General features: G+C 44.2%; 1 protein-coding gene across 1 annotated transcript in view; it reads right to left on the bottom strand.

The window, feature by feature from the left end:
- Nucleotides 1-25,616, bottom strand: part of grk3 (G protein-coupled receptor kinase 3) — a 63,863-nt gene that overhangs the window by 10,634 nt on the left and 27,613 nt on the right. Inside the window, exons 3-14 of the mRNA XM_069673838.1 lie at nt 18,388-18,461; nt 18,128-18,229; nt 17,112-17,186; nt 15,006-15,067; nt 14,876-14,927; nt 12,158-12,249; nt 11,972-12,071; nt 11,574-11,652; nt 10,922-11,052; nt 9,742-9,836; nt 7,649-7,756; nt 3,595-3,661 (exon numbers count right to left, since the gene is read on the bottom strand). Coding sequence (XP_069529939.1) covers nt 3,595-3,661; nt 7,649-7,756; nt 9,742-9,836; nt 10,922-11,052; nt 11,574-11,652; nt 11,972-12,071; nt 12,158-12,249; nt 14,876-14,927; nt 15,006-15,067; nt 17,112-17,186; nt 18,128-18,229; nt 18,388-18,461 — 1,037 coding nt within the window. The remainder of the gene's footprint in view (nt 1-3,594; nt 3,662-7,648; nt 7,757-9,741; nt 9,837-10,921; nt 11,053-11,573; nt 11,653-11,971; nt 12,072-12,157; nt 12,250-14,875; nt 14,928-15,005; nt 15,068-17,111; nt 17,187-18,127; nt 18,230-18,387; nt 18,462-25,616) is intronic.

A 25,616-nucleotide genomic window follows, 5' to 3' on the forward strand; every position in this document is an offset into this window, starting at 1 on the left:
GCAGATATGTCACCGGGTGGGCTCAATGGACGCCATTCATCCCGAGTGTTTGCTGAATCTGACCCATGACATCAAAAGGTTCAGCAGTGTGTTCCTCTAACAGACAATGAGACACAAATACACTGCAGACTTTCTCCTCACAGCTCTGCCTCACAGTCCTCAAACACAAGGCCAGAGTTTTGTGGTCTCTACTGATCCTGTTTTTGTATCACTTTGTATCACATAAGAGACTAAAAGACTTCTCAGGTCAGTTCTGGAGTTTTAAGGCGGGTCTGTTTTTGTAGGACGTAGGGGTGCAACAATTGGTTGTCTACATCGTGTTCTGGAGTTGCTGAGGGGTGAGCCATCTCACATCCGAACTATCTCTGCTGAGAGGTGTTCATGCAAAACAGCGAGCAGGAAGCAACAGGTAAACAAAACATGGCACAATGTCGGCGGCCGATGCAACACCATCGCGTCCTGAAACTTGTAAAGTCTGGGAGCATTTCAGCCTCAACGCTGCAGAGAAAAGGATCGCCTGCAGGATCTGTAAAGCTTTTTTTAAGAGAAGGCACGGTGGACTTATTTTTGTCTATCAGCACTTTGTCTGTTGTTGTCCTTTGTGTTTCTCTTCTGTATCAGTCGGAGCCAAATCAGCAGCAAAGTTTATTAAAGACATGTTTTTTAATGAAGAATTTATTGTCTTTTTTGTTAGTCGGCACATGTTTAAAAGAACCTCTAACTAAAGCTGAGAGCTAAATAAGAGACATTAAGCAATTCATTATATGACTAACCGTTTCAATAATCGATGACTAGTCGACTAACAAAAATCAAAAAAACAGGCGATGCTAACTTATTGTTGTGATTATTTCTTTCCTACATTTGTTTCAGGGTCTCACTGCACAGAAGAGAACTGTTTCACAAATCCATCATTTTACAAACTGACTTCATCAAACTGTTTCAAACATCCATCACTTTACAAACTGACTGTTTCAAACATCCATCACTTTACAAACTGACTGTTTCAAACATCCATCACTTTACAAACTGACTGAAACATCCATCACTTTACAAACTGACTGTTTCAAACATCCATCACTTTACAAACTGACTGAAACATCCATCACTTTACAAACTGTTTCAAACATCCATCACTTTACAAACTGACTGTTTGAAACATCCATCACTTTACAAACTGACTGTTTGAAACATCCATCACTTTACAAACTGACTGAAACATCCATCACTTTACAAACTGACTGTTTCAAACATCCATCACTTTACAAACTGACTGTTTCAAACATCCATCACTTTACAAACTGACTGTTTGAAACATCCATCACTTTACAAACGGACTGTTTCAAACATCCATCACTTTACAAACGGACTGTTTCAAACATCCATCACTTTACAAACTGACTGTTTGAAACATCCATCACTTTACAAACTGACTGAAACATCCATCACTTTACAAACTGTCTGAAACATCCATCACTTTACAAACTGACTGAAACATCCATCACTTTACAAACTGTCTGAAACATCCATCACTTTACAAACTGACTGTTTCAAACATCCATCACTTTACAAACTGACTGTTTCAAACATCCATCACTTTACAAACGGACTGTTTCAAACATCCATCACTTTACAAACTGACTGTTTCAAACATCCATCACTTTACAAACTGTTTCAAACATCCATCACTTTACAAACCGTTTCAAACATCCATCACTTTACAAACTGACTGAAACATCCATCACTTTACAAACTGACTGAAACATCCATCACTTTACAAACTGACTGTTTCAAACATCCATCACTTTACAAACTGTTTCAAACATCCATCACTTTACAAACTGACTGAAACATCCATCACTTTACAAACTGACTGTTTCAAACATCCATCACTTTACAAACTGACTGTTTCAAACATCCATCACTTTACAAACTGACTGTTTCAAACATCCATCACTTTACAAACTGTTTCAAACATCCATCACTTTACAAACTGACTGTTTCAAACATCCATCACTTTACAAACTGACTGTTTTCAACATCCATCACTTTACAAACTGACTGTTTTCAACATCCATCACTTTACAAACTGAACAAGCTTGAATTCTTAACTTAACGGACATAATTAACTGTGTTTAACAGGATGTAGCGAGTTAAAGTTTAAGCCAGCAGCTGTTGATTTTAGCAGCTACAGTGACAGCTGTGGAGCGCCAATGTGCTCAGCTGAACTAAATGAAGGATTTTATATTATTGCTGTTGCCCAAGTCCACTAAAAGTTCTTGTTGTTTCCACTGACCGGCTCATATTGTTAATCTAAATGTGTGACAACATTACAGACAGAGATAGACCTTTTTGTTACAGAGGAAGACGATACATCGCTCTCTTCAAACACACCAGACTTCATTGAAAAAAACTGTAATTTTACCTTGCAGAACACAGGAGTCGCCTTGCTGTCTGTCGGTCTGTTTGTGTTATTGTTTGTTACACAAATATTGTGTTGCATCCAAACTCACCCTTTACAACCCCAAAGTCACACATACAAACTAACCGATGAAGGCAGCATTAGAGCAGCAACTTCTGTGTTCTGCAGGTTAAAATGACCGTTTATGTCAATGGAGTCTGGTGACTTTAAGAGAGCAATTTAATGTCTGTTTCTGGTTAAAAAAAAGCCTCTTACTCTTTAACAAAAAGGCGTCTCTCTGCAGGGGCCCTGTCTATAACGCTGTCAGACACTCATACTTGTGTGTTTGCACATTCGATCCCAAGGATCGATTACGTTGCAGCCATTAAAGCCTGTTTAGCAGGAGAAGCAATCTACTGGAGCAAAGCCAAACTTTTTGTACCTGTCAGTCACTTAGAAAAACAGGAATCTCCCTCAAGGTGAGCTCAGGGAAGCTTTCCTCCTTCAGCAGATGAATGTAAACACAGACGTGACTCTGCTCAGTGAAGCTCAAACATCGTAGTAAAAGAACAAGAAACAGAGAGCAGTTCTGAGTTCTGTTAAAGGTGCTTTAAACACTTCAAACAGATACAAGTTTGATGCCTTTTGCATTTTTAACTGTCTGTAACCTCCCTGGATGGCTGAGCCTCGACTGCCTGAGTAAACCTGAGTTGGACGTGGCTGTAAATCAATCTGCCCTGGGGGCGTTTACTAACTTTCACAGCTTGGCTGCTCGTCCAGTTTGTTTAAGCCAGGTTTCTGTCATATGCTTCATCTCCTGTATCTTCACATGACACGCAGAGTAAACACACGGCCGAGCAGGGAGAGGAGAAGACGACCAAAACAAAGAGATTCATCTCTAACAGGGAAGCTGACACCTCCAGACACAAGACTGTGTCTCACACAGGTTAAACTAAGCCTTCAAAGTAACGTGCATTGTCTGTTCACACACAGTATAACAGTATGCATAGGGATATAAACATCTGTGTGCATTTGGTATTACTGTAAGGCAAACAGCCAAACCCATGTGTTCAGGGTTAAGTAAAGACTCATATTGCCTCTGTGTTTGCAGCATGTTTACACAGAGACTCCTTGTTACATGTGCATCTGCCATCGTGTGCATGTTTGTCACCGCGCGGCGTGTAGATGAGTCTTACCATGGTGAGCGTCATGCGGTCAATCTCGTGTTTGTCTTTGGTCTTGTGCTGTCTGAAGGGACTGTGCCTGAGCAGGAGAGAGAGAGAGAGACAGATACTGAGACTCTGACGGTGCATTATTGGGAATAAATAAGAGAGGAGGGGTGAGGGAAGATGAGGTGAGGGAGGGCACACACACTGACAATCACACGGTTCACACCGCCCCATACTTCACCGTTCTGGGTTTAAACTGAAGCAGTGAGCTCATAAATATTACAACACTATAAATTAAGAAATGGTAATTTGAAATGACCCAGATCTTACTCACTCTAATTAACCACCTGCATGTCTGAGCGCTGACTCGGAGCTTTAAGAGCGTTTGAGAGCGTTGAGTATTGGAGGTAAAGTGTCGAAGCCGAGGCCTTCTTTGGACACTTTTGGACAGTGCTGTTAAATCAACTTGCATGTAAACATCCTCTGGTTAACGCTGAGTGTTGCAACTTGAACCTCACAGTCACATATGTCTTATTCTACATCCTTTTTCACTTGGAATTACTCATATATATATAATCGCAAATATATAACGTTGGCTTACCCAATGCACGAATGCTGCTAATGTAGAGTTTGAATTATTGAAGCCGAGACTTGTGTTCAATTCTGTTGGTGCTTGTTGCTACTTACTCTACTTCAAATTAAATGTAGGATATTTATATCGTTTTTTTAGCTAAATTGAAGCAGTTTGGGAAGAAATAGTTCTTCTGAAAGTTTAAGACGCAGAGAAGCGGCGCAATAAAACATTTCTAAAGCAGCAGAAGAACTTGTGTTCAAGAGCTTTTCAGAGACAAACATAATTCTGATCCGGTAATAAAACTGTACGCCCGTATACATCAAGCAAACATATTTACGAGAAAGAACAGCAACTCTAAGAGTGCTGCAGTCCACTTAAAGTGATCAAATAACAACTGGCAGCCTTAACGGCAGAAGCAGCTTCCTCACGACATCCTCAATGAGTCTAATTGTTCAGCCCGAGCCAAACGACATCTGAACGCACCGCTGAAGATCGGACGAGTGTTAATCGATAAATCTAAGTCTGAACTTTATAGATGCAATCAGAGGAGTGATTCTCAGCCTGTAGACGACGTTTTACAGCCTTAATTTGTTGTGCAGAGGCATGTTGAACCTAGAGGTCAGTGTGTCGTCCATGGAGGAGTTCTTACCTCACATGACTTTAAGCTTCACTTCACACATAGTTAAAAACACACAGTAAAGATCATAAGACTCTGAACAGGCCGCATAAAAGGTTCAGGAGGGGACAATGTGAATGAAATCCTCCGTCTAATATGTGACATTTATACTGGGATAAAGAAAACCAACAGCTTTAACGCTCACAAACTAACTTGATGCTAAAACGAAACATGAAAACTTCGTGGTGGACGTTTTGTGAACAACTTTCTTGTGCAGCTTCCTGAATTCGCTCCATCATGTGCATGGCGGAGGGATACACAGCTGCTTACCAAGACATAGTTCCTCCATGCAACCGAAAAAATATGCATCGTATAATTCAGCTTTGGATGTGTTGATTGGAATGTTTTTCAGCTTAAGATGGAGTCAGACCAGCTTTTAATCGCCTTTCTGGTTAAACTAAGCTAAGCTAAGCTAAGCTAAGCTAAGCAGTTATACCTCAAAAAGATAACATTTAAGACTCTTTAACTCAATATAACAATAACCTGGGAGAAACCCGGCTTTTTTGCTTAGTGGGAAAGGTTACAATCGGCATTCAGACCCGGGTCACATGACTCTGCAGTAGACCCAGGTAATTATCACATTGATGGGAGCACAAATCCCGTGTCGACAAGCTTATCTCCGCCCCCTTGCCGGTGCCATGCTATGCTCCGTCTGTGACTCCTCATCATGTCAGCTACAAATTCCGCCCGTCTCCGTCCGAGCAGCGCTCGAACATCGTTCCAAAGATGTCTGCGCTGAGTTTGATAAACAGACTGAATGAGTAACAGATACAATAAAGACCTAACCACCGTGACATCTTCACTGTTTACTAACCCTGTCTCCGGCACGTTTGTGACATCAGACGGTGACGCAGCAGAAAAGAGACAGACAGGAGGATACTTCACTGGCAATGGGAAAAGAGACAATTGGCGGGTCTAAAAGCGGGTCTTCTCGGGTCTGAAAAACCTGCGTCAACACACTAAATTTAGGTGGGAAAGAGGCATGAGCGTGAAAGGTTGTCTGTGTCTATGTGTCAGCCTTGTGATTGACAGGTGACCTGTCCACGTGTAACCCCGCCTCTCGCCCAATAACAGCTGGGACAGGCTCCAGCCCCCCTGAACAGGATAAGCGGTATCGATGATGGATGGATGAAAAATAATCGTAGAAAGATTTTGCAGAATAACTTCTGATGTATGAAACATTTAACTCCCGTGAACGATCAGCTGATCCGTTCTGATCCAGGCTGCAAGAAGGCGTCTAAAATCTATTTTCCCACCGTCTTTAAACAACAAAAGAAGAAGCATAATCTGTTTGCTCTGTTGGCATCTTCCCAGATTTAACAGGTTAGTCTTCATCTCCTGACCGCATGAAACATGGCAAATAGTGTCTGACATGACAGAGCGATTAAAAACTCGCCCAGTACAAACAAACTCTTGTTTTCTTTCTCCTGTAGATGAGTTAGGCAGCTGAGGAGTTTTATTTATAGCCTTATTTACAGGGAGACGGCTTTTACATTGTTTAGAAGAGAAAAATGTTCTTTACTTTTACACAAAGCTGCGTCTGAGTATCGAAACATGTGCGCCCATCTCTCAACCTTTCACCAAAGACCGACACTCTCCTCTTTAAAGTGTTCAAACACCCTGATCCAAACATCAATGGAAAGACACGTCACACACTCTTCTCCCTCTTTCTGCTCGCTCTGCCTCTCAACACACACACACACACACACACACACACACACACACACACACACACACACACACACACACACACACACACACACACACACACACACACACACACACACACACACACTTCCCCCTTTTACCTGATTTCTGACCTACTGGGCTCAGACCTGTGGCATTTACACACTCCAGATCAAACAAACACACACACACACACACACACAGCCTTGCACACAAACCAGATCAAACACACACCAAACAGAGAGAGAGAGAGAGAGAGAGAGAGAGAGAGAGATGTGGGGAAGAGAGGAGCAGATTCAAAGAGGCAGAAGAGGTTTGAGAGCAGAGAGGAAGTGAGGACACATAGGGAGACAAGAACAGAAGAAGAAGATGAAGGAGGAGGAGGAGGAGGAGAGGAAAGTGGGGGAGGTGAGGAGGAGGAAAATATGAAGAAGGAGGGGGAAGAAGAGGAAGTGGAAAAGAAGAAGAAGGAGACGAGGAGGAGGAGAAGAGGAACAGGGGAGAAGAAGGAGTGGGAGGAGGGGAGGAGGAGGTGAAAAAGATGAAGAAGGAGAGGGATGAGGAGGAGGAGGAAGATGAGAAGAAAAAGGAGAGGAGGTGGAAAAGAAGAAGTAGAGGGAGGAGGAAGGTAGAAATAGAAGAAACAGGAAGAGGAGGGGAAGAAAAAAGGAAGAGGAGGAGAGGAGGAGAGGAGAAGGAGGAGGTGGGGGAGGAGGAGGTGAAGAAGAAGATACAGGGGGAGAAGAAGATAAAGGAAGAGGAGGAGAAGGAGAGGAGGAGGGGTGGAAAAGAAGAAGGAGGGGGAGGAGGAGAAGAAGAAACAGGAGGCGGAGGAGGAAAAGGTGCAGAAAAACAAGAAGAAGAAAAGGAGGAGGAGAAGGAGGAGGTGGAAAAGAAGGAGGAGGAGGTGAAGAAGAAGATACAGGAGGAGAAGAAGAAAAATGAAGAGGAGGAGGGGTGGAAAAGAAGAAGGAGGGGGAGGAGAAGAGGAGGGGTGGAGAAGAAGAAGCAGGAGAGGGAGAACAAGAAGAAACAGGAGGCGGAGAAGGAGAAGGAGGAAGAGCAGAAAAACAAGAAGAAGAAGAGGAGAAGAAGAAGAAGGAGGGGGAGGAGGAGGAGGAGAAGAGAGGAGCTGTAGTCGTTACCCTCGGAGGAGTTTGAAGAGCATGCAGCCTAAGGAGAACCAGTCGGCGCTGCTGTCGTACGCCGTCCCCTTCTGAAGGACCTCTGGAGCCATGTATCCATGAGTGCCCCTGTAACACACACAGCACAGCTCCACGTCAAACACACACTCATTAGTTTTACAGCTCTGAGCGTACAGCCGCACACTACAGACACATTATGACGGGATTAATATCAGACAACAGGAAGGTAATAAAATAATTCCCCTCCTAATAATCGGACGGCAAATTACAGCAGAGAAGCTGGGACACGTTCATCACCGGCGGCTCTGTTATTAATCTCATGCACAAATTAGCTCCAGCTCATGCTATGGATGATGTTCTGTTATTTCTAGCTGGAGCAATAAAACCATTTTTAATTGATATTTCTTGTCTAAGTTTTGATTTGTTTAGAAGTAACCGTGTAATAAACGGGATGATGCATGATCAGCGGGTCATTACTGCAGAAATAAGCGTCTTCAGGGGAGAACGAGACCCCTCTGACTGCACCGGGGTTGATTTCCACAATAATGAACTGCTCGCTGTGCATTATCTCTAACTGATTATACTTCACTTTCTTTGTTGTGAGACAAACAAACCAAAGAAACTAAAACGCCTCCTTTTACTAACCTGTCTCATTATCACCAGGCCTGACATCATGGCTACATGTTTATCAATGAAACAGCATTAAAAATAATAAAGACCTTATTGTGTGCAAACATGTCTCCAGTATGTATATGAGCTGCAGAGGTATTGATAATGAAGAGCAATCTTCTTACCGACTCCTAGCTACTATAAACCTGTCCCATCTGTCAGCATGTTAATCGTATCATTAAATCTGTTTGCTCTAAAGGATTTCAAATATATCATTTAATTACACAACATGACTGCAAACAACATTAATGTTTGTTTACAAGGCTGCTCTTAATATCAGAGATGAGCTGCTGTCTGCAGCATCGCCTATGTTTACATGGACAAAGTAATCTGGTTTAGGGCCTTTATTTTGAAAAGGGCAACATTCATACTGTGCTGTTCATATGGCTAATGAAAAGGAATATTCCACCAGTACATCCAAAGAGCCGTTCACATGACCTGTATCAAATCTGGATTATTGTTGTATTCAGAATAACAGTGGAAAATAAGGGCCTAAAACACTAAAGGATTGCGCGTCTTTTGCGCTCGCAAAACTTGTGCAAATGACGCAAAAACATGCGTTACATGCGTCCCAAGTGTGCTGCAGAGCAAGCAGGGCCTCTCTGCTCCGGTGCTGTTTGTATTTAAATGAGTCATTATGCAAACATTGGAGGCAAATTTGGCCTCTTTCTATGCAAATGAGCCTTGTGGGAAAAAGCGTCAAACTCACAAATGGCAGCGCTAACAGCAGCGCGCAGTCAGAGTGAAAATGATACCGTTTGCATAGAGCTGGTGGTAACTGAGGCGCAGTGTTATCAGGGCTGTCACGCTCTGACCATGACTGAGCTCCGTCAGTGTTGAGCTCAATTAATGAGCAGCAGAGAGTGGAGGTGCATGCAGCTTCTCTTCACGGTCAGACGGAAAACCAGAACAATCTGCACGGATCTGTAAACCTTTATGGGTTTGTGCTTGAACATCATCAGCACATTCTGCTTTGTGGATCAGACCTTGAGACGGAGCAGATAGCGGGGGCAAATGATCTTGGTGAAGTCCCCCTAAACTGTGCATGTAAAGTTAAATACATATAGTAAACGCTGAACATGAAATAAGTTAATCTGCACAAAGAAAAGAAAATCACATCTAACGTGACATTACAGCAGCTCATCAGATATTATTGATCCCTTAAAATCTCTCCTCTCAACAAGAGATCCATCAGTCAGGAAAGCTTTTCTACTTCTTCTAACTCAGTTGCATTAAACCAGCCGTGTCTCCAGACTGGACCTAAACTATAAGAGGACCAGCAATAGTATGAGGGCTGTAAAAATGACTGGATTGAAGGTATACACACAAGAACTAAATCCAAGATTTAAGAACTTGGGACAGGGTCAGGTGGTATTTACATCTCCCCGCCTCCTGTCAGATTGGGCTTTCACACAGATACTCACACACTGGCGTGGGGTTTCTTCTTGGAGAAGTCGCAGGCCAGGCCCAGGTCGGAGATCCGAACATGGCCGTGTTCATCCAACAGGATATTAGCTGGCTGCAGGAGCACAGAGAGACAGGATAGAGAGGGTGATATCAGTGGAGAATATAAGAGATAAGATCATAAGTGAAGGAAACAATGTTGGAGACCTCACTAATTCACGACTTAAGTTACAATTTCCGCACCAGCAGGAGAAAATTCAGAGTGGATTCAGACAGTCAAAGAAATCCCTCCGTCCTGGTTACTCTCCACCTCACTCTCTCCCCTCCACCACTCAGCCTAAAGTATTATCTGCATTGTGCTGCTCTGTTTATTGAAGTCCTAAAACTGTTCTCTGACTTGCAGCAGAAAATGTCTGTTATTATGGCAACGGGACTAAACAGGGGAATCAGAGGGAACACAGAGGACAGCTGAAAACATGGCGGACATGAATCTTGAAATCATTTTTTAAAATGGTGAATAGGTACAAAAAGGAATTGCCCTCGCAGATTGCTTTAGTCGGGAGCAGTGAAACAGGCTGTAATGGCTGCTGTGTAATCCTTGGGTTCAATCAAAGGTCGTCCACTAAAAGTTCTTGTTGTTTCCACTGACAGGCTCAGATTGTTATTCTAAGTGTGTGACAACATGACAGAAAGGATCCATACAGAGATAGACAGAGGAGGATGCTTTCTTTGAAGCCAGAAACAGCCTTTATGTCGCTCTCTTCAAAGTCACCAAACTCCATTGACAAAAACAGTAATTTTACTCGCAGGTTTCTGATCTACTCCTGCTTTGACTGGCTAATTGTTTGTGTAATTGTGTGACTTTGGTGTTTTAAATAAATACTTCCAAATCAACAGAATATTTGTGTGGACACATTAAGTTAAACAAACTAGTGGAGGCAGCTGTAGACCGGTAAATCCTGTTTTCAGTGAGGTAAAATTACGCTTTTTTTCCCAATGGAGTTTGGTGGCTTCTAAGAGAGCGATGTAACGTCTGTTTGTTTCACAAGCAATCTTTAATCTAATTACCCTTGAATGCAGCAGGACAGTGTATCTTGTTGACAACAAGAAAAATATGGAATAGAGATATGCTTTAAATGTTTCCAGACTCTTTGAGACATCACTGCTGATTCATAGAGACGAGGAGGGGGGGGGGTCTACCTTGAGGTCTCTGTAGACGACGAAGCGGTTGTGCATGTGCTCCAGACCCAGGATGATTTCAGCCGCATAGAAGCGCATCTCCTTCTCGCTGAACACGCCGTGCTGAGACAGGTGGTAGTGCAGGTCGCCCCCTGAACACACACAGACAGACAGACAAACACAATATGAGAGCTCGTCAGCATGACCTCATAACACCTCGTGCCTCGATCGATAGCCATCAATATGTTGCGGTAATCTTCTCAGGGGAGAAAATGAGAATCAACTGGAGGCCTTCTATGACTCTCCCTCCACCCCAGCTGACTCTGTCTTAAGATGTATTGACGAGCCGTATTTATAGCTCAACAGAAGCTAGAGCAGTGCGATGATGACTGTGTTGACTTTAGAAGGTGACTCAGGCTTTGATTGTGAGACCGGCTGCAAACGCCGCCTCTGATAGAGATCAATAGACGAAACACTGGTGGTAGATTTTAGGAAGCCTAGCATGTGTGGCGTCATCGTGGGGGGTCACAATCCCATCATGCCCTGACTCTCAGAGGGAGGAATGACCGGACCGGAAGAGGACAGGTAGGTAATCCAATCTGTGTGACTCAGGATGGGCTGACTGCAGGGGGTTTGGGTTTAATCAGGGCAGGTGGGGTGGAGGTCAGCCTACCGTTCATGAGGTCCAGGATGAAGCAGAGCTTGTCGGGGGTGTGGAAGGCGTACGTCATACACACGATGAACGGGCAGTCCTGCAGACACAGAAAGTGTGAGTGTTCCTCTGCAGAAACATGATGCGTATATAAAAACATTTTAATCAGCTGTCGGATCAAATCTGTTCTGCAAGACTTGCAAAACTATTAATGTAACGTTAGCTAATGTCAGTTAGCTGATCGACTGCTGCACCCGACACTTACTGTGCGCATTAATGCTTATTAACTTCTAATCTGTGAGTCAGAACAGGTTTGTTTAATGGAACCTTTATTAATTTAAACCTCCACTAAGTGAACACTTGTGTTATAATGAGTCTCAGTTTAAACTTGTGAACCTCTAACAGTGTGTGTAACTCACCCCTGTGCTGACTAATGACAGCATGATTCTCTCATTGAGCGCTAGAGTCTCCCCCTGCTTCATCTTGATCCTCTTCTTGTCCAAACACTTCATGGCGTACCTGGCGACAAACACACAGCGCAGATTAAAGGCAGTCAAAGCACGGCTGTGTCCTTGTATTCTCTTTTTGTCATATGGTTTTCTTACATCTTCCCTGTGTCGGCCTTCCTGCAGCCGTACACCTCCCCGAAGCCGCCCCTGCCGATGATCCGATGCACGCTGAAGTCGTTCATGGTCAGCTGAGGACGGACAGAGGAGCAGAAGGATGTAACAGAGGGAAAAACATCTCTTAACCTGTTTGGTTCAGTTCAGTTCAGGGTGGAGTAAAGATTTTTCATCTGAGACTGGTCGAAACAAAAGACTGAAATCACCTGATACAGAGCGCGTTTGTCGGGTTACACGGGAACTCTGGAGCAGTTAGAGCAAACCAGAAATCATGACTGTGTTGAAGTCAAAATATAATATAAAATATAAAAGTGGAAAGTTATAATTATTATAAACTAGTGAAAAATGAAAATTACAGAAAAAATGCTTTTATGGAAGCTTATGAGCCGAGCTGCCGTCACGTTCTGGTGAAACTTTTGTCACAGGCTAACAGGTGGTTGTATCTACGACGACTCCGCAAACACCATCTGCTAACTGAATTATTGCTGCTTAATGATTGTGTATGTTGTGGTTGTTAAATATTTAGTTTGCCATCACTTTAATGATCAAATCATTTTCTGTATGGTGAACTTTGTGCTCCTTATAAGCCTGCTGTGTTTCCTGCATCTTCCTGCGTCTGTATTTTTGTTATCTTTGTGATTTTGTCATTTTTAAATTATGCAAAAATAAAAATGTAAATATTCTAGACCATGAAATGCGGTTACAATTTCTTTAAAGCAGCAAGTGCGTGGACCTTTTTCGAAACTAATGGTCACATTCACACAATCTTTGTCCATCAGATAAAACATCAGAAAGCGAAGGAGTTAAAAACTAGTTTCATAAGCCAAGATCATTTAGAAGTCATCAGTCTGTCAAGCTCCTGAAGTTCGCGGGCGACACCACCCTCACCGGACTCGTCTCTGGTGGGGACGAGTCTGCCTACAGGTGGGAGATTGGTGACCTGGTGCGCTGAGAACAACTTAGAGCTTAATGCTCTGAAGACAGTGGAGATGGTTGTAGAGTTTAGCAGCCACACCCGCCCCCATCACCATCAGTGACTCCACTGTGGAGTCTTTCCGTTTCCTGGGGACCATCATCAGCCAGGACCTCTGAACATCGGCTCCCTCATCCAAAAGGGACAGCAGAGGATGTACTTCCTGCGGCAGCTGAACAAGTTCAACCTGCCAAAGACAATGACTCCATCCTGACCTGTTCCAGCACCAGGGACTTTAAACAGCGACGCTTAAAGGGGCGGCTAGGGCATTCGAAAACATGAAGGGGACATTTTCGCCCAACTGTCTACTACCGGAGAGTGTAAGCAGGTCCTCATATAACACTCTGGACCTGTTCATGTTATAAAGTAACAGAAACTCCTCATCTGTTATTAAGTCGTCATCTAAAGCATCTAACAAGTGCTGCAGGGTGACTTTAAGAGACACTGTAGCGGTTTTTCGTTTCTTGAAAGAAGCAGAAGTAGCCGTTGTTACAAAGCGTTGCTTAGTGACATTAGATTTCTACCACTACGGCAACCCGTTGGAATGTTTGACGGACGCTGAAGCCGTCCCTCAGCCGTCGCAGCTTAAAGTCTCAACCTTTGGTTCGCTGCTGCCACTGCCAAGGACAAGGGCAGGGTGCAGCGTATCATCCACTCTGCAGAGAAGGTGATTGGCTGCAATCTGCCATCTCTCCCAGACTCTTTGAGACTATCCCCCCCCCGGCAAGAGGCTGCGCTCCATCAGGACCAAAACCTCGTGCCGCAAGAACAGTTTCCTTCCCTCTGCTGCCAGCCTCATCAGTAATGCCCCGGCCCCTACAAATTCCTTTTCTGTTCAGACCTACTTGGCAATAAACTTGATTCTGAAACTGAAGATCGTCAACCTACACTTCTATGAGAGCTGCTGCAGGTCCAACTGTTGAGGAAGATCATGTAATATGATGGAAAGCTCCCGATCCGCCTCTAAACTGACCTTGTGCTGACAGCGTTTTGTAAACAAAGGTTGTAACACGAGTTAAAGACGTCGTACTCGTGTTCCTCATTAAAAAGTGAACACACTGAAACTGGATGTAAAGTGTAACTGAAGCTTCTCTGAGCCTGACGTCTGGACTGTGGAGACTTGTTATGAGGTGAAGAGTGCGTTAACATGCCCAGAGTCCTGTTTGTTTGTGTTTAAATAGAAAATGACAAACTTGGTTATTAAGCTTATTTACATAACATACAAACATCCAGGTTCCTGATCATCTGCCTGCAGGGCTGCCTCACGACTTGTTGTTGCATCCTGAACAATCATTGTTTTGATTTTGATCCTGATGATGCACAATGAGTCACTAAAGCTGTCCAATGAATGAGTGAGTGCTCTCTGAATGTGATGTAATGTTTACACCTCTTTGTTAATTTGTAATAAACTGGTGTGAACATGAAATGGACTGGAACTAAAGAGCAGCTTTGTGTGTTTGTTTTCTCTTTCATGTGGACGACAGAGGCGGAGAGACAAAGCCACGGGGAGGTGAAAGGGACAGGTGCATGCAGGTGTTCTGAAACAACTGCAAGTTTAGCTGCTGGAGTTTGGACACCTGATTTGGCCAGGTAATATTTACCCTGTTTTTAATACAAGTGAGCGTACAGACAGGCTGGACTCGGGGGGCAGGTGATGCATTGGTCTTGTTTCTGTCTAACCGAGCCCTGAACCAAAGCACAGGTGTGAAAGTGAAGCTTGTACTCACATGGATGTTGAGCTCCACGTTCTTCCACTGGCAGAAACGAGTAAATTTGTCACTGAGGAATAAAAAGACAGAGTGTGAATTTACTGCACGTTGTAAAACTGCTGACTCTTCCATTCGGTGTCTGCCTCACCTCTCGATGAACTTCTGGAAGATCTTCCCTCTCAGGCTGTCACAGATCTCCACTATGTATGGCTGCAGGGGGACAGACACATAAACAGCAGCTCAGGCCCGGCTCCTCTCAGTAACTATGTAATAAAAATTCTTTGCAAATGTACGTGAATATATCCCTGTGCATTGTTATAGTGACTGAGCTGGACTTGTGTTGTCTGTTCCTGATGCTGACATTAAGCCGTTCTTAAAGCTCCTGTCTTCTTCCTCTTGTTAAAGAAGCTCTGCAGCGCTCTGTTAGCGTTCTGACGAGTGAGCTCCGAAGACGCCGCTACACTCCAGCTGCATGTTCAAGTTTAGAGCTGACAAAATATCCAGGAAACACTGACAGGTTGATGTAATATCACTGAGGGAAATTAAGTCAGTGGGGATAATTTTATACCCAGAATAAGAGGCATGTTGAGGTCGGACGGGCAGATTGTTGATTAGATTTACCGAGCTGAAAGGAAACGACTGTTCCTCGCGTCTCTGGATCAGATTTTCCTGGGTGGCCCTTTGGCACTTGATGCTGCTCACTAAATGAATAATTAGCAACAGCATGAATCCGAGAATGTGGTGTTTCAAAGTACTACTGAATTATGGCTGGGTGATAGATATGATGCAGAACGCTTCGCTTATTTCTAACTTACATTCACTGTTTACATACTCGCAGCCGTTTTAAAAGAGTGCTTTAAAGAGTAATTCTTGTATTTTATTAACCTGGATGCTTTTTCTTTGGGAGCTAAATGACTTAAAAAGTGCAAAAAGTTTTGGAATTGCTCCAGAAGATTGTTTCAGCCGGCAGCTATGAAACACGCTGTAACGGCTGCAACGGAATCTTTCAGGGAAAATGCTCAAACATATTTCTATTTCAGTAGATTTTCTCTTTGGGGCTGCAGTAGTTAGTGCTGCAGCCTCACAGCTAGAAGGTTCATGGTTCGAATCCCGGTTCAGACGTAGTGGGCCTTCCTGTGTGGAGTCTGCATGTTCTCCCCGTGCATGCGTGGGTTCCCTCCGGGTACTCTAGCATCCTCCCACAGTCCAAAGACATGCTCGTTAGGTTCACTGGTGACTCTAAATTGCCTGTAGGTGTGAGCGTGACAGGTTGTCTCTATGTGTCAGCCCTGGTGATCAGCCCAGGTGTAACCCCAGGTGAATGTTAAGCTTAAACTAAACAGGTTAGGTTTAATCCATGATTTAAATGACTTTTATAGACTTAAAATTGTGATTAAACTTTCAGCAATGAGACAAAACCACCACAACAGGATGAAAAGCTGCAGAATAGTGTTGAAATGAGGCTTGTGAAGGTGTTTGTTTGTGTGTGTTTTTGTGCATGTGTGCATAGAGAGTCAGAGGAACAAAAAACTCCTGGAAGCTTCTGATATTTTCAGCGTTTACCACACAGGACACAAACCCTACGTTCCCGAGATTCTTCATGTTTAACGGTTTTATTTGGAAAATACTATGCTTAAAGGGCCAGTTCGCCGATTGTCATCCTCAGTCCTATCATGCTATCATGGGGAGCTAATGCCATTATGGTAGAAAAAAATGCAGTTTGTCTCTGTGCCCGTGGAGGGCGCTATCTGCTTCTCCAACAGGCCCTGGAAAACCTCCACCAGACTGCGAAAACGCGTCATCTGGCGGAGGCCAGGGAGCTCGCTAAACTACACTTCCTCAGTCTAGGGCGCCGCCTCCGATGTCATGTCTCGTTCAAAATCGTCAGGTTTGAAATGTCGACTGCAGACCTGAAGATGTTTTAGACGGTCCACCGGTATATTCTCGTCGTATTTCAGATTCTGTCCCGCTTTGAGCCGTCGCCTGCAGCGAAAAGGTACTATTTCACTCCAGCGTCTCTCGCTGGGCCGTTCCTTTTAAAGGGAGGGGCGCAATGCATGCTGGGTGTTGTAGGAATGTAGAATGGGCGAAACCACGTGTTGCTTGTACGAGAACACCAGCTTTGACTGACAGTGGCATTTTCCAGGGGAGAATTGCTCCTTTGAGATGCAACAGCAGGAAAGCAAATAACAGACATAATATGTGTTTGCACAGGAAGCTGGAAGCATTCAGAGAAGTGTTTTGTTTCTTTTACCTGGAAGAGGGTAGGTGGAACCTGTTTCTTCTTTAGGTGAGTCTGCACATGGTCCACTGCTTTCTTAGAAAAAGGCTGAAGAGAGGAAATAACAGGACGGGGCATCAAAAAATGCAGCGTTACCAGAAGTTTCACTTCTCTTTCTGTGTGTGTGTAAGGATGTGCGTCCCCTAGTATGACATGACTGGGACATCACGCTGCTGCAAGACTGCCACCAACAACAAGACACATCTGTGTGAGCGTGTGTGAGCGTGTGTGGGCAGCCTGTTCATAACTTCCTTCCTTCAGACAGTTGAAACGAGCACAGACTTTTCTTTACATCCCAAAGTTTTGTCTTGCAGGACGACAGAGCTGCACTGTGGTGTGTTGTTTGTTGTGGACTCCAGACTTCTCATTATCACTCTGTGTTGCAATCGTGCAAAGTCTGGGTTGTTTAAAGAGCAACTAAACTACATTTCTAAGTTGTTTAATCAGATTTACAGTTTATTTTCGCCTTTTTCTAGAGAGAAATAAGTAATTCTGTCCGCTCGAACAGGAAGACTTTGGATAAATCAACACATAAAAGCAGGATTCTTTCTGGTGGTAGAAATGCTGGTATTACATAAAAGCTCCTGCGCTGTAACTTCACTGGCTTCATCTCTCTGTTATTGTGACATTCAGACTCACAGGAGATGTCAACATTCCTTACAGCTTAATTCATGCATAACAAACTACAGACAGGACCTGATGCTCAGATATTTGGCACAGAGCGCTGCCAGAGTGATGATACATGACGTATTAAACATAACTTATTTAGTAAGAGAGCACAGAGTTCACTCCTATTTGCTCACATGCTTTAAATAAAGCCTGATTCTGGGTGTTCAGATTTCCTCACATATCATCATACACATAATCTCTGCACCCTCAGATTTATGCTGGGAGCTGTTTGAAGGTCCTTCACAGGTGCGTGCTCTGAGTCCCTGTGTGTGCGTGACCTCTGTTGCATCAGTGACGTGCGTGTGTGACGGCGCCCTCACATGTGAAGAGGAAAGCAGCTCCTTCATGATGTAGCCGTCGTAAATCTGCCGGCTGCGGCTCAACCGCTCCTCCTCCGAGTCCAGCTTCTCATAGTCCTTAATCTGAGACGGACAACACGAGGTCAGATTAACACACGGCAAAACAACACCGAGCATCCTGGGAGGCCTAAATCTGAAGGAGCGGGATTACAGGCTCTAATCTCTCAGCCATCCCATGATGCCGTCTAATCCCAAACACACACCGGACACTCCAGACTTACTTCTTCGTAGAACTTGAGCTGCGGCACGGCCTCGTCGATCTCGTTCATACAGAAGTCTTTGAACAGGAGGAAGCCTGAGGACACAGAGAGACAACGTGATGACAAACAATTCTGCTGGTTACGATAAACAGAGATACAACTGCCGATAATGCAACACTGTGGTCCAAACGGAAAATCGTAGGTTCAGCTCATGCCATTGTTAGTGACCAGCGTAACATCCAACCACAGCCAGACGCCTCGTCCTGAGTTTGAAATATAATAAAACATATTTAAGAGAACATAAAACTCAAAAAGAAAAATAGCTCAACGCGCCTCCATTCCTCCACACTCCAGCACTAAAACCTGCATGTGCTCATATAACTAATTGACCAATAAACACTGAAAGAATGTGAACAGAAGATGGATTGGGACAAAATCTGGTGCAGACATTCATAAGCTGTTTCCCAACTCCGTGCTGATGTTCATATCGACTGTGAGGAGGTCTGATTCAACCAAAGCAGCAGTGAGGAGCTTTCCAATATCCACCAGGACGCTACTTTCTGCAAACAAATGTCCCACATTGCAATATGTTAGACGCAACATGAAGATTATAATCAAGTGCAAATTAGCTCATTATCTCATACTCATGAAAAATGACATATCTGCTGATGTCGATGCGTCATTTTCAAGCCATAATCTGCAGATACCGATAACGAGCCAATAATATCGTGCATCCCTACATATCGTTATGTGCAGCCTTTGGTAACCAGTTCTGCGATGCGTGAGCCAGCTGTAACATTTTGCAAACTCACTTCTGACTACTAACGTTAACGTTACGACTACTAATGACTAGTGGCAACTTGCTGAAACTTAGCTAGCTTGAAATGTAAACAATGGCAAAGACATGTTTTGTTTTCGCGACAGTGAAATGTGCATAGTGGGCGGGGCCTATGCAGATTGGGGAATTTTAACAAAGTAATTTAACGTAATTTAAAGAAAAAACATGTCAAACACAATTTATTATTTCCCAACATGACTGGAGCTGGTTTTTAAAGAGTGCATATCAACTATAACTTGTTATGTCTATCTGCTGTTGTGCATGTCTTACACAATACCTGTGTTTGCAGGTCCCTCCCACTAAATTAACACCAGTTAATCTGAGCGTAGATGAAAGCTGCTTGTTATTTATCTGATCGCATTCAAATGGTGTGAAAGCACAGCCATCATACCCAGGGCTCCATCCAATAGGTAAACTGTGCACAGGCTGACAGAGAAAGCACGGCTTGTGTACATACAATCATTTCTCTTACTCACTGTCATAAATTCAGATTTCTGCGGTGTGTTTACTGCAAATGTTTGTGAGTGATTTATTGTGCAGCCCTTAAAATGTAGCCGTCATTGCAAAAACTTAACAATAAGCGTCCAAAATAACAATTTACTGCTTATTATTAAGTGTGTATTATAAAGGGAGCAGTGAATGAGTGATCAGACTGTGTGATTATTATAAGGATGAATTACTGGACGATACTCATCAATACTCTGGTTTGTCTGTGAGATCAAAGGTGACGGGAGAGGAAGAACAGATGTAAATCTCTTCTATAGTATTGTATGTGTAACGGTCAGGTTTAATAAGTGTCACACACACACACACACACACACACACACACACAGGAGTAAACAACTAAACACTAAACAGGGGCAGCTCCATTTACTGTATGAGCCTTAATAATAGATTGAGGTTGTCTTGTTCTTATTAGAGCCGCTTCAGCAGCTGATTCTGAGTCGTACCTGCATCCTGCTAATGCACACACACACGCACACACACATGAACGGGGCTCATCATTACAGAAGATGGCACCAGGCATTATTGGCGGAATACGACACACTCTGTGTCGCTCTCAAACACACCAACAAAGGATAATAATCTCACGACGTGCAGTCAAATCCACACACTCATCCAAACATTATCTGAGGAAGAGGAGGGGCGTCCATGTTGCCTGCAGAGATGAGACCCGCTGTTGCCATGGTAGTTGCCTCTTTTGCTAACGGCTGTGTGTGTGTGTGTGTGTGTGTGTGTGTGTGTAGACGGAGAGGAGATGTACAGTAGGGCCGCTGGGTTCTGGTGATCCCCTGATGTTTGCAACAACGAGAGGATGCAGACGATCACAGACATGAGAGGAGCGACACGCTAAGCAGCAGCGTGTCGCTCAGACTCAGTGACATTCAGTGTTTGCGTGGTCTCCTGTCTGTGGCTTTACCTGATTAGCAGCAGGTATTAGCAAAAATAGACGGCTAACAAGATTCCTGACGAAAGATCACGGGTCTGCTCGGTCACTCTAACCTTCCTATAACTGTCCTGGCAGACATCGTGGTTTGAGTGCAGCATGGTGAGCTGTTAGAAATCTGCTGGGAGTCACTTTAAACAGAGCAACAGAACGGTGACAATGGTATGTATTGATGACTGCTGCAGAAAGGTGCATTATTCAACAGGTAAACATGGAGGAAGTGTGCATTTACAGAAAATGGAACAGATTAATAAACAACCAGGCTTTTATTTTGAAATATGACCAAATAAACTAATAGAAGAGGACTGGAAGTGTTGTATGAAGTGTCTGTGTGTAAATATTTGAGTTACAGCAATCAGCCTCAGAACAAACAGAAGCGGAGCCTCTTTGCTTCTGAAAAGTCTCTTTTGTTTCAGCTCAGCGGCCTCGTTGTTTCAGTTTACGGCTCGCTTGCAGAAGAAGCCATTTGTTTTGGGCCTCGCGCCGACTATCATCCATCCTCACGTCTTCCTCTCTGCTTTATCTCTGCTGCAGACGTGATGCATCATTTCCCCTCCGCTGCGACGCTGACACTCAGGCTCGCACAAATAAAACGTGCTCACATGCATCCACACAGGGCGTGTGTACACAGCCCACTGCACGGGGCATCCTTGTTTGCACAATGGGTGCTACAGACCACACACACACACGCGCACACGCGCACGCACGCACGCACGCACGCGCACGCACGCACGCACGCACGCACGCACGCACGCACGCACGCACGCACGCACGCACGCACGCACGCACGCACGCACGCACGCACGCACGCACGCACGCACGCACGCACGCACGCACGCACGCACGCACGCACGCACGCACGCACGCACGCACGCACGCACACACACACACACACACACACACACACACACACACACACACACACACACACACACACACACACACACACACACACACACACACACACACACACACACACACACACACACACACACACACACACACACAGGTTTTCACAGGGAGGACTAAACGTGCCAGAGAGGTATTAAGAGAGAGGGACGGAGGGAAAAACGACTGTTCTTACATCACCAAGACTCAAGGATTAACCTTAATCGCTGAACACTTCAACACTGCCCAGCTAATTCAACAAATGGCCTCTTCCAGAGCAGACAGACACACACACGGCGTGTACACACACACACACACACACACGGCGTGTACACACACACACACACACACACACACACACACACACACACACACACACACACACACACACACACACACACACACACACACACACACACACACACACACACACACACACACACACACACACACACACACACACACACACACACACACACACACGGCTCAAATCAGACACGAGTTCCTCTGAGCTTTGTCTCATTAGCGAGATCACCTGAACTTTCTAAAAATACCGAGCTGCCGCCGTCTTTCATCATCAGCCCGAGCTCAGGCAACAGTTGGCCTCGCAGTGTGGAGCAGGTAGAGCCGAGGATCCAGACGTGGTTCTGAACCAGAACCAGAACCTGGGATCAATTATCATATGTGATAGATGATGTCTGAAAAACAAGTTCAGACCTGCTGCAATTCTGTCCACATCTTTGTTGACACTAGCAGGAGTGAATGCTCGCTATGTGTGGGCAAAGAATGGGTCAGGCCTTCAACCAAACATTGCTTTCATCATCGATTGAGATCATCGATTTCCAGGGGAAAAAATAAGTAAAGGTGGCAGCTGCTCAAAGATAAGGTGCTTTATTGACTTAATATTAAAGTTAATTGATTTATTTTGGTTTCGACTGCTAGCTGACAAAACAATTTTCATCATTTTCTGATGATTTATAAACTAAAGGATTAATTGATTATATATTTGGGAAAGTGAGGGGACAATAAAAACAATCTTTGGGTGTCGTTATAATAAAATACGCCCATTACATCTTTCCTGGAGGCTAAATTGATGCCGTCAAACCCAAACATTTACAATTACAATCATGTGAACCAAGAAAGCAGCAAATCAAACCATTAAGAATCTTAAAGCAGAAAACATTTCTGCCTGGAAAATAACCAATAAAAACACTGCCGATGCCCCAGAATCACAGGCAGCTTTCTCAGACCTTTGATCCACCTCGCACGTCACGCTTAGTTTACACACAGTTTAATGCAAACAAACGAACTGGAACAAAACAGAACAAAACAAACTAGCCCAAAGTCAGCAGTTAGCACACAGGTGTTGTTTCTGTCCTTGTGTACCTGTGGCAGGAGGCTGGTGTTCCTGGAGGGAACTCACGCATGCACGGGGAGAACATGCAGACTCCACACAGAAAGGCCCGCTACGCCTGAACCGGGATTCGAACCAGGGACCTTCTAGATGTGAGGCAAAAGCTAACCACTGCTCCCCCGTGCAGCCCGGCTCAAAATCAGCTATGTAAAGGAAGTGAGTGTGTAAGTATGCAGGTGGGAATTTAAATCATTAAAACAGGTGTTTTAAACATTATGCAGGTCTGCCCTCGCCGCCCCGCTGTGTGACACGTTAACACAGAAATCTAAATCATTTTATTTCAACTCAATTCATGGAAAAGAGAAAAAAGGGCTCATGTGAGACGGGGGGGGGGCTGTGTTGAATTAAACATACACTGACCTTTGCTAGTGGAGGAGAGCCAGCAGAGTGTGTGTGTGTGTGTGTGTGTGTGTGTGTGTGTGTGTGTGTGTGTGTGTGTGTGTGTGTGTGTGTGTGTGCGTGTGTGCGCGCGTGTGTGCGCGCGTGTGTGCGCGCGTGTGTGTGTGCGCGTGTGTGTGTGTGTGTGTGTCAGATATTCATTCAAGTGCAGCATCAGGACGAGCAAACAATGTTAAGTATTCTCACAGTCTTGCTGCTCTGCTGTCTGATGGTGATTACCAAGTGTGAGTGCGGGCTAAAGGCCGCTAATATTAGCTGCAGAAATGCTAATCGCTGACGTCTGACCGTTTGTTGTGAATTGTAATTTCCTAAAGTGGGTTTCAGAGACAAAACTGGCACGGTGTCAAAAAAAATCTACTACAGGATGATGTTTGTTTTCCATCTGTTTGATTTTCACAGTTTTCACTCCCTTATTTACAGCCTCATGTCACTATATGTCTTAGCTAAATAAATATTGTTGTTTGAGGAGGAGTTCAGCTACTAATGTGCAATCATTCTGCATGTAAGCAGCTCTATACATATTATAGGACGCATTATATGGTCTAGGCTGCTTTTACCAGCTTAATGCAGGTTTGAAGGAAATGCTGCAAAGAAAAAGACCAGAAGACCAGATGCAGTTTTACACACTTACATGCAGCCTTTACCGACCCACTGTTACAGATCCACATCCTGTTTCCTTCTTTCTAGTAATACTAAGGTGGACGCTTCGGCTGTTGAACTTCTATAGCAGCTAAAGACTTTGAGCAGGTTCAGCAGACACACTTCCTCTTGTTCTGCCACTTTTTAGCTTTGGGAAGTAAAAAATTAGATGCTCTTTTCCGCAGCATTTATTAGCTCCTGCTAGCGCTGAAGCTAACCCTCACGCTATGAGCTGACGTGATGATGCAGTTACCAAGATTGGATGGTTTAATCTTAATTGCACATTTCAAACTTAGTATATTTCCTGACAGGCAGCTTATTAAATGCTGTTCAAAATGTGAAACAATTGTAAAATCAGAGAGAATGTAGTGTATGCAGTGAACTGTGCTCCTGCCGTTTCTCCCTCTGGCCGATCTTTGTCATCGGTATCATGAGCTTGAGACACTTCACTAATGTTCTCTGGCGTGGTGACCTTTTGCATTTTGTTATGTGTTAAGGATTAGATTAGCAAGCTGCTAGTTTCACTATACTTCAGACGGTCCCCTCCCAAGGAGCCTCATCTGTTTGAAAACAAGAGCACAGGGAGACAACTTCTGTTCCCTGAGTTTATTTCCAAGGCAGCACCTTTCCAACCAGCACGATGCTCACAGTAAAGACTGGAGGCAGGGGGAAATAGTCTCCTGTGTGCAATTAAAGCCAATAGATTAGGTGAAGGACTTTGCTCTGCAAGAGGGATAATATGTCATCGCAGTCACATCACATATTCCCCACACGTTAACTGCAACCTTAAAGCACAAATAAATGTGACCTTTTAAATATGTGCAGGCCAATTTTAAAAGACGTCTACTTTATGATTATGACACCTATAAAAAAAACGGACTGACACCTTTCACCTGAGCAGGTGTGAGGCTTTCGTAACACCTTCATCACCACGGGACTATTTGCTGAAAGTTAAAACAAATTACAGAGCGGATGTCTCGTCCTGGAGCAGCGTCGACTGTTTACAGAGCCGGCTGCATTGAATATGCTAACCAACACTGCAGCTCTGTCTTCACATTTGAACACACTGTACTTTTTGGCGTGCTAATGCAACAACATACATCAAACTATGAACACTGAGAGACTTTAGTTTGTAAGAAGGCTAAGAGAGGTGCACTTTCCCACGATGCATGTGGAGAGACAACACGGAGAAGGCATTATAATTTAGACATGTGGGCAAAGATCAAACTGGCAAACTATACAAACAGGATGTGTCAATGATGAATAGGAGCAGGTCAAGAGCTGCTGCAGGCCCGGAAGCTTCATCACACCTGCACATCCAGCCACATCTGAGCTAGCTGCATCTCAAGGAGTAATTCTGGTCAAACCTGGCTGCTAAATCAACATATTTTGGGGTCTAAATGACGAAGAGGTATAGAAAGTTTTGGAAATGTTTCAGTAGGCTGCTTCAGCCTGCAGCAGTGGAGCAGGCTGTAATGGCTGCAGTGCAATCCTTGGTTGCAGATGCGTCCAATCAAAAGTAGTTCACTAAAAGAGATAGACATTTTTGTTAAACAGGAAGATGCGTTTTTGAAGCCAGAAAACAGTCCTTACATTGCTCTGCTCAAAGGCACCAGACTCCATTG

The sequence above is a fragment of the Semicossyphus pulcher genome, unplaced genomic scaffold (assembly GCF_022749685.1).
Source record: "Semicossyphus pulcher isolate SPU_LCO1_2020_fin unplaced genomic scaffold, fSemPul1.0.p SCAF_22, whole genome shotgun sequence".
NCBI lineage: Eukaryota > Metazoa > Chordata > Actinopteri > Labriformes > Labridae > Semicossyphus > Semicossyphus pulcher.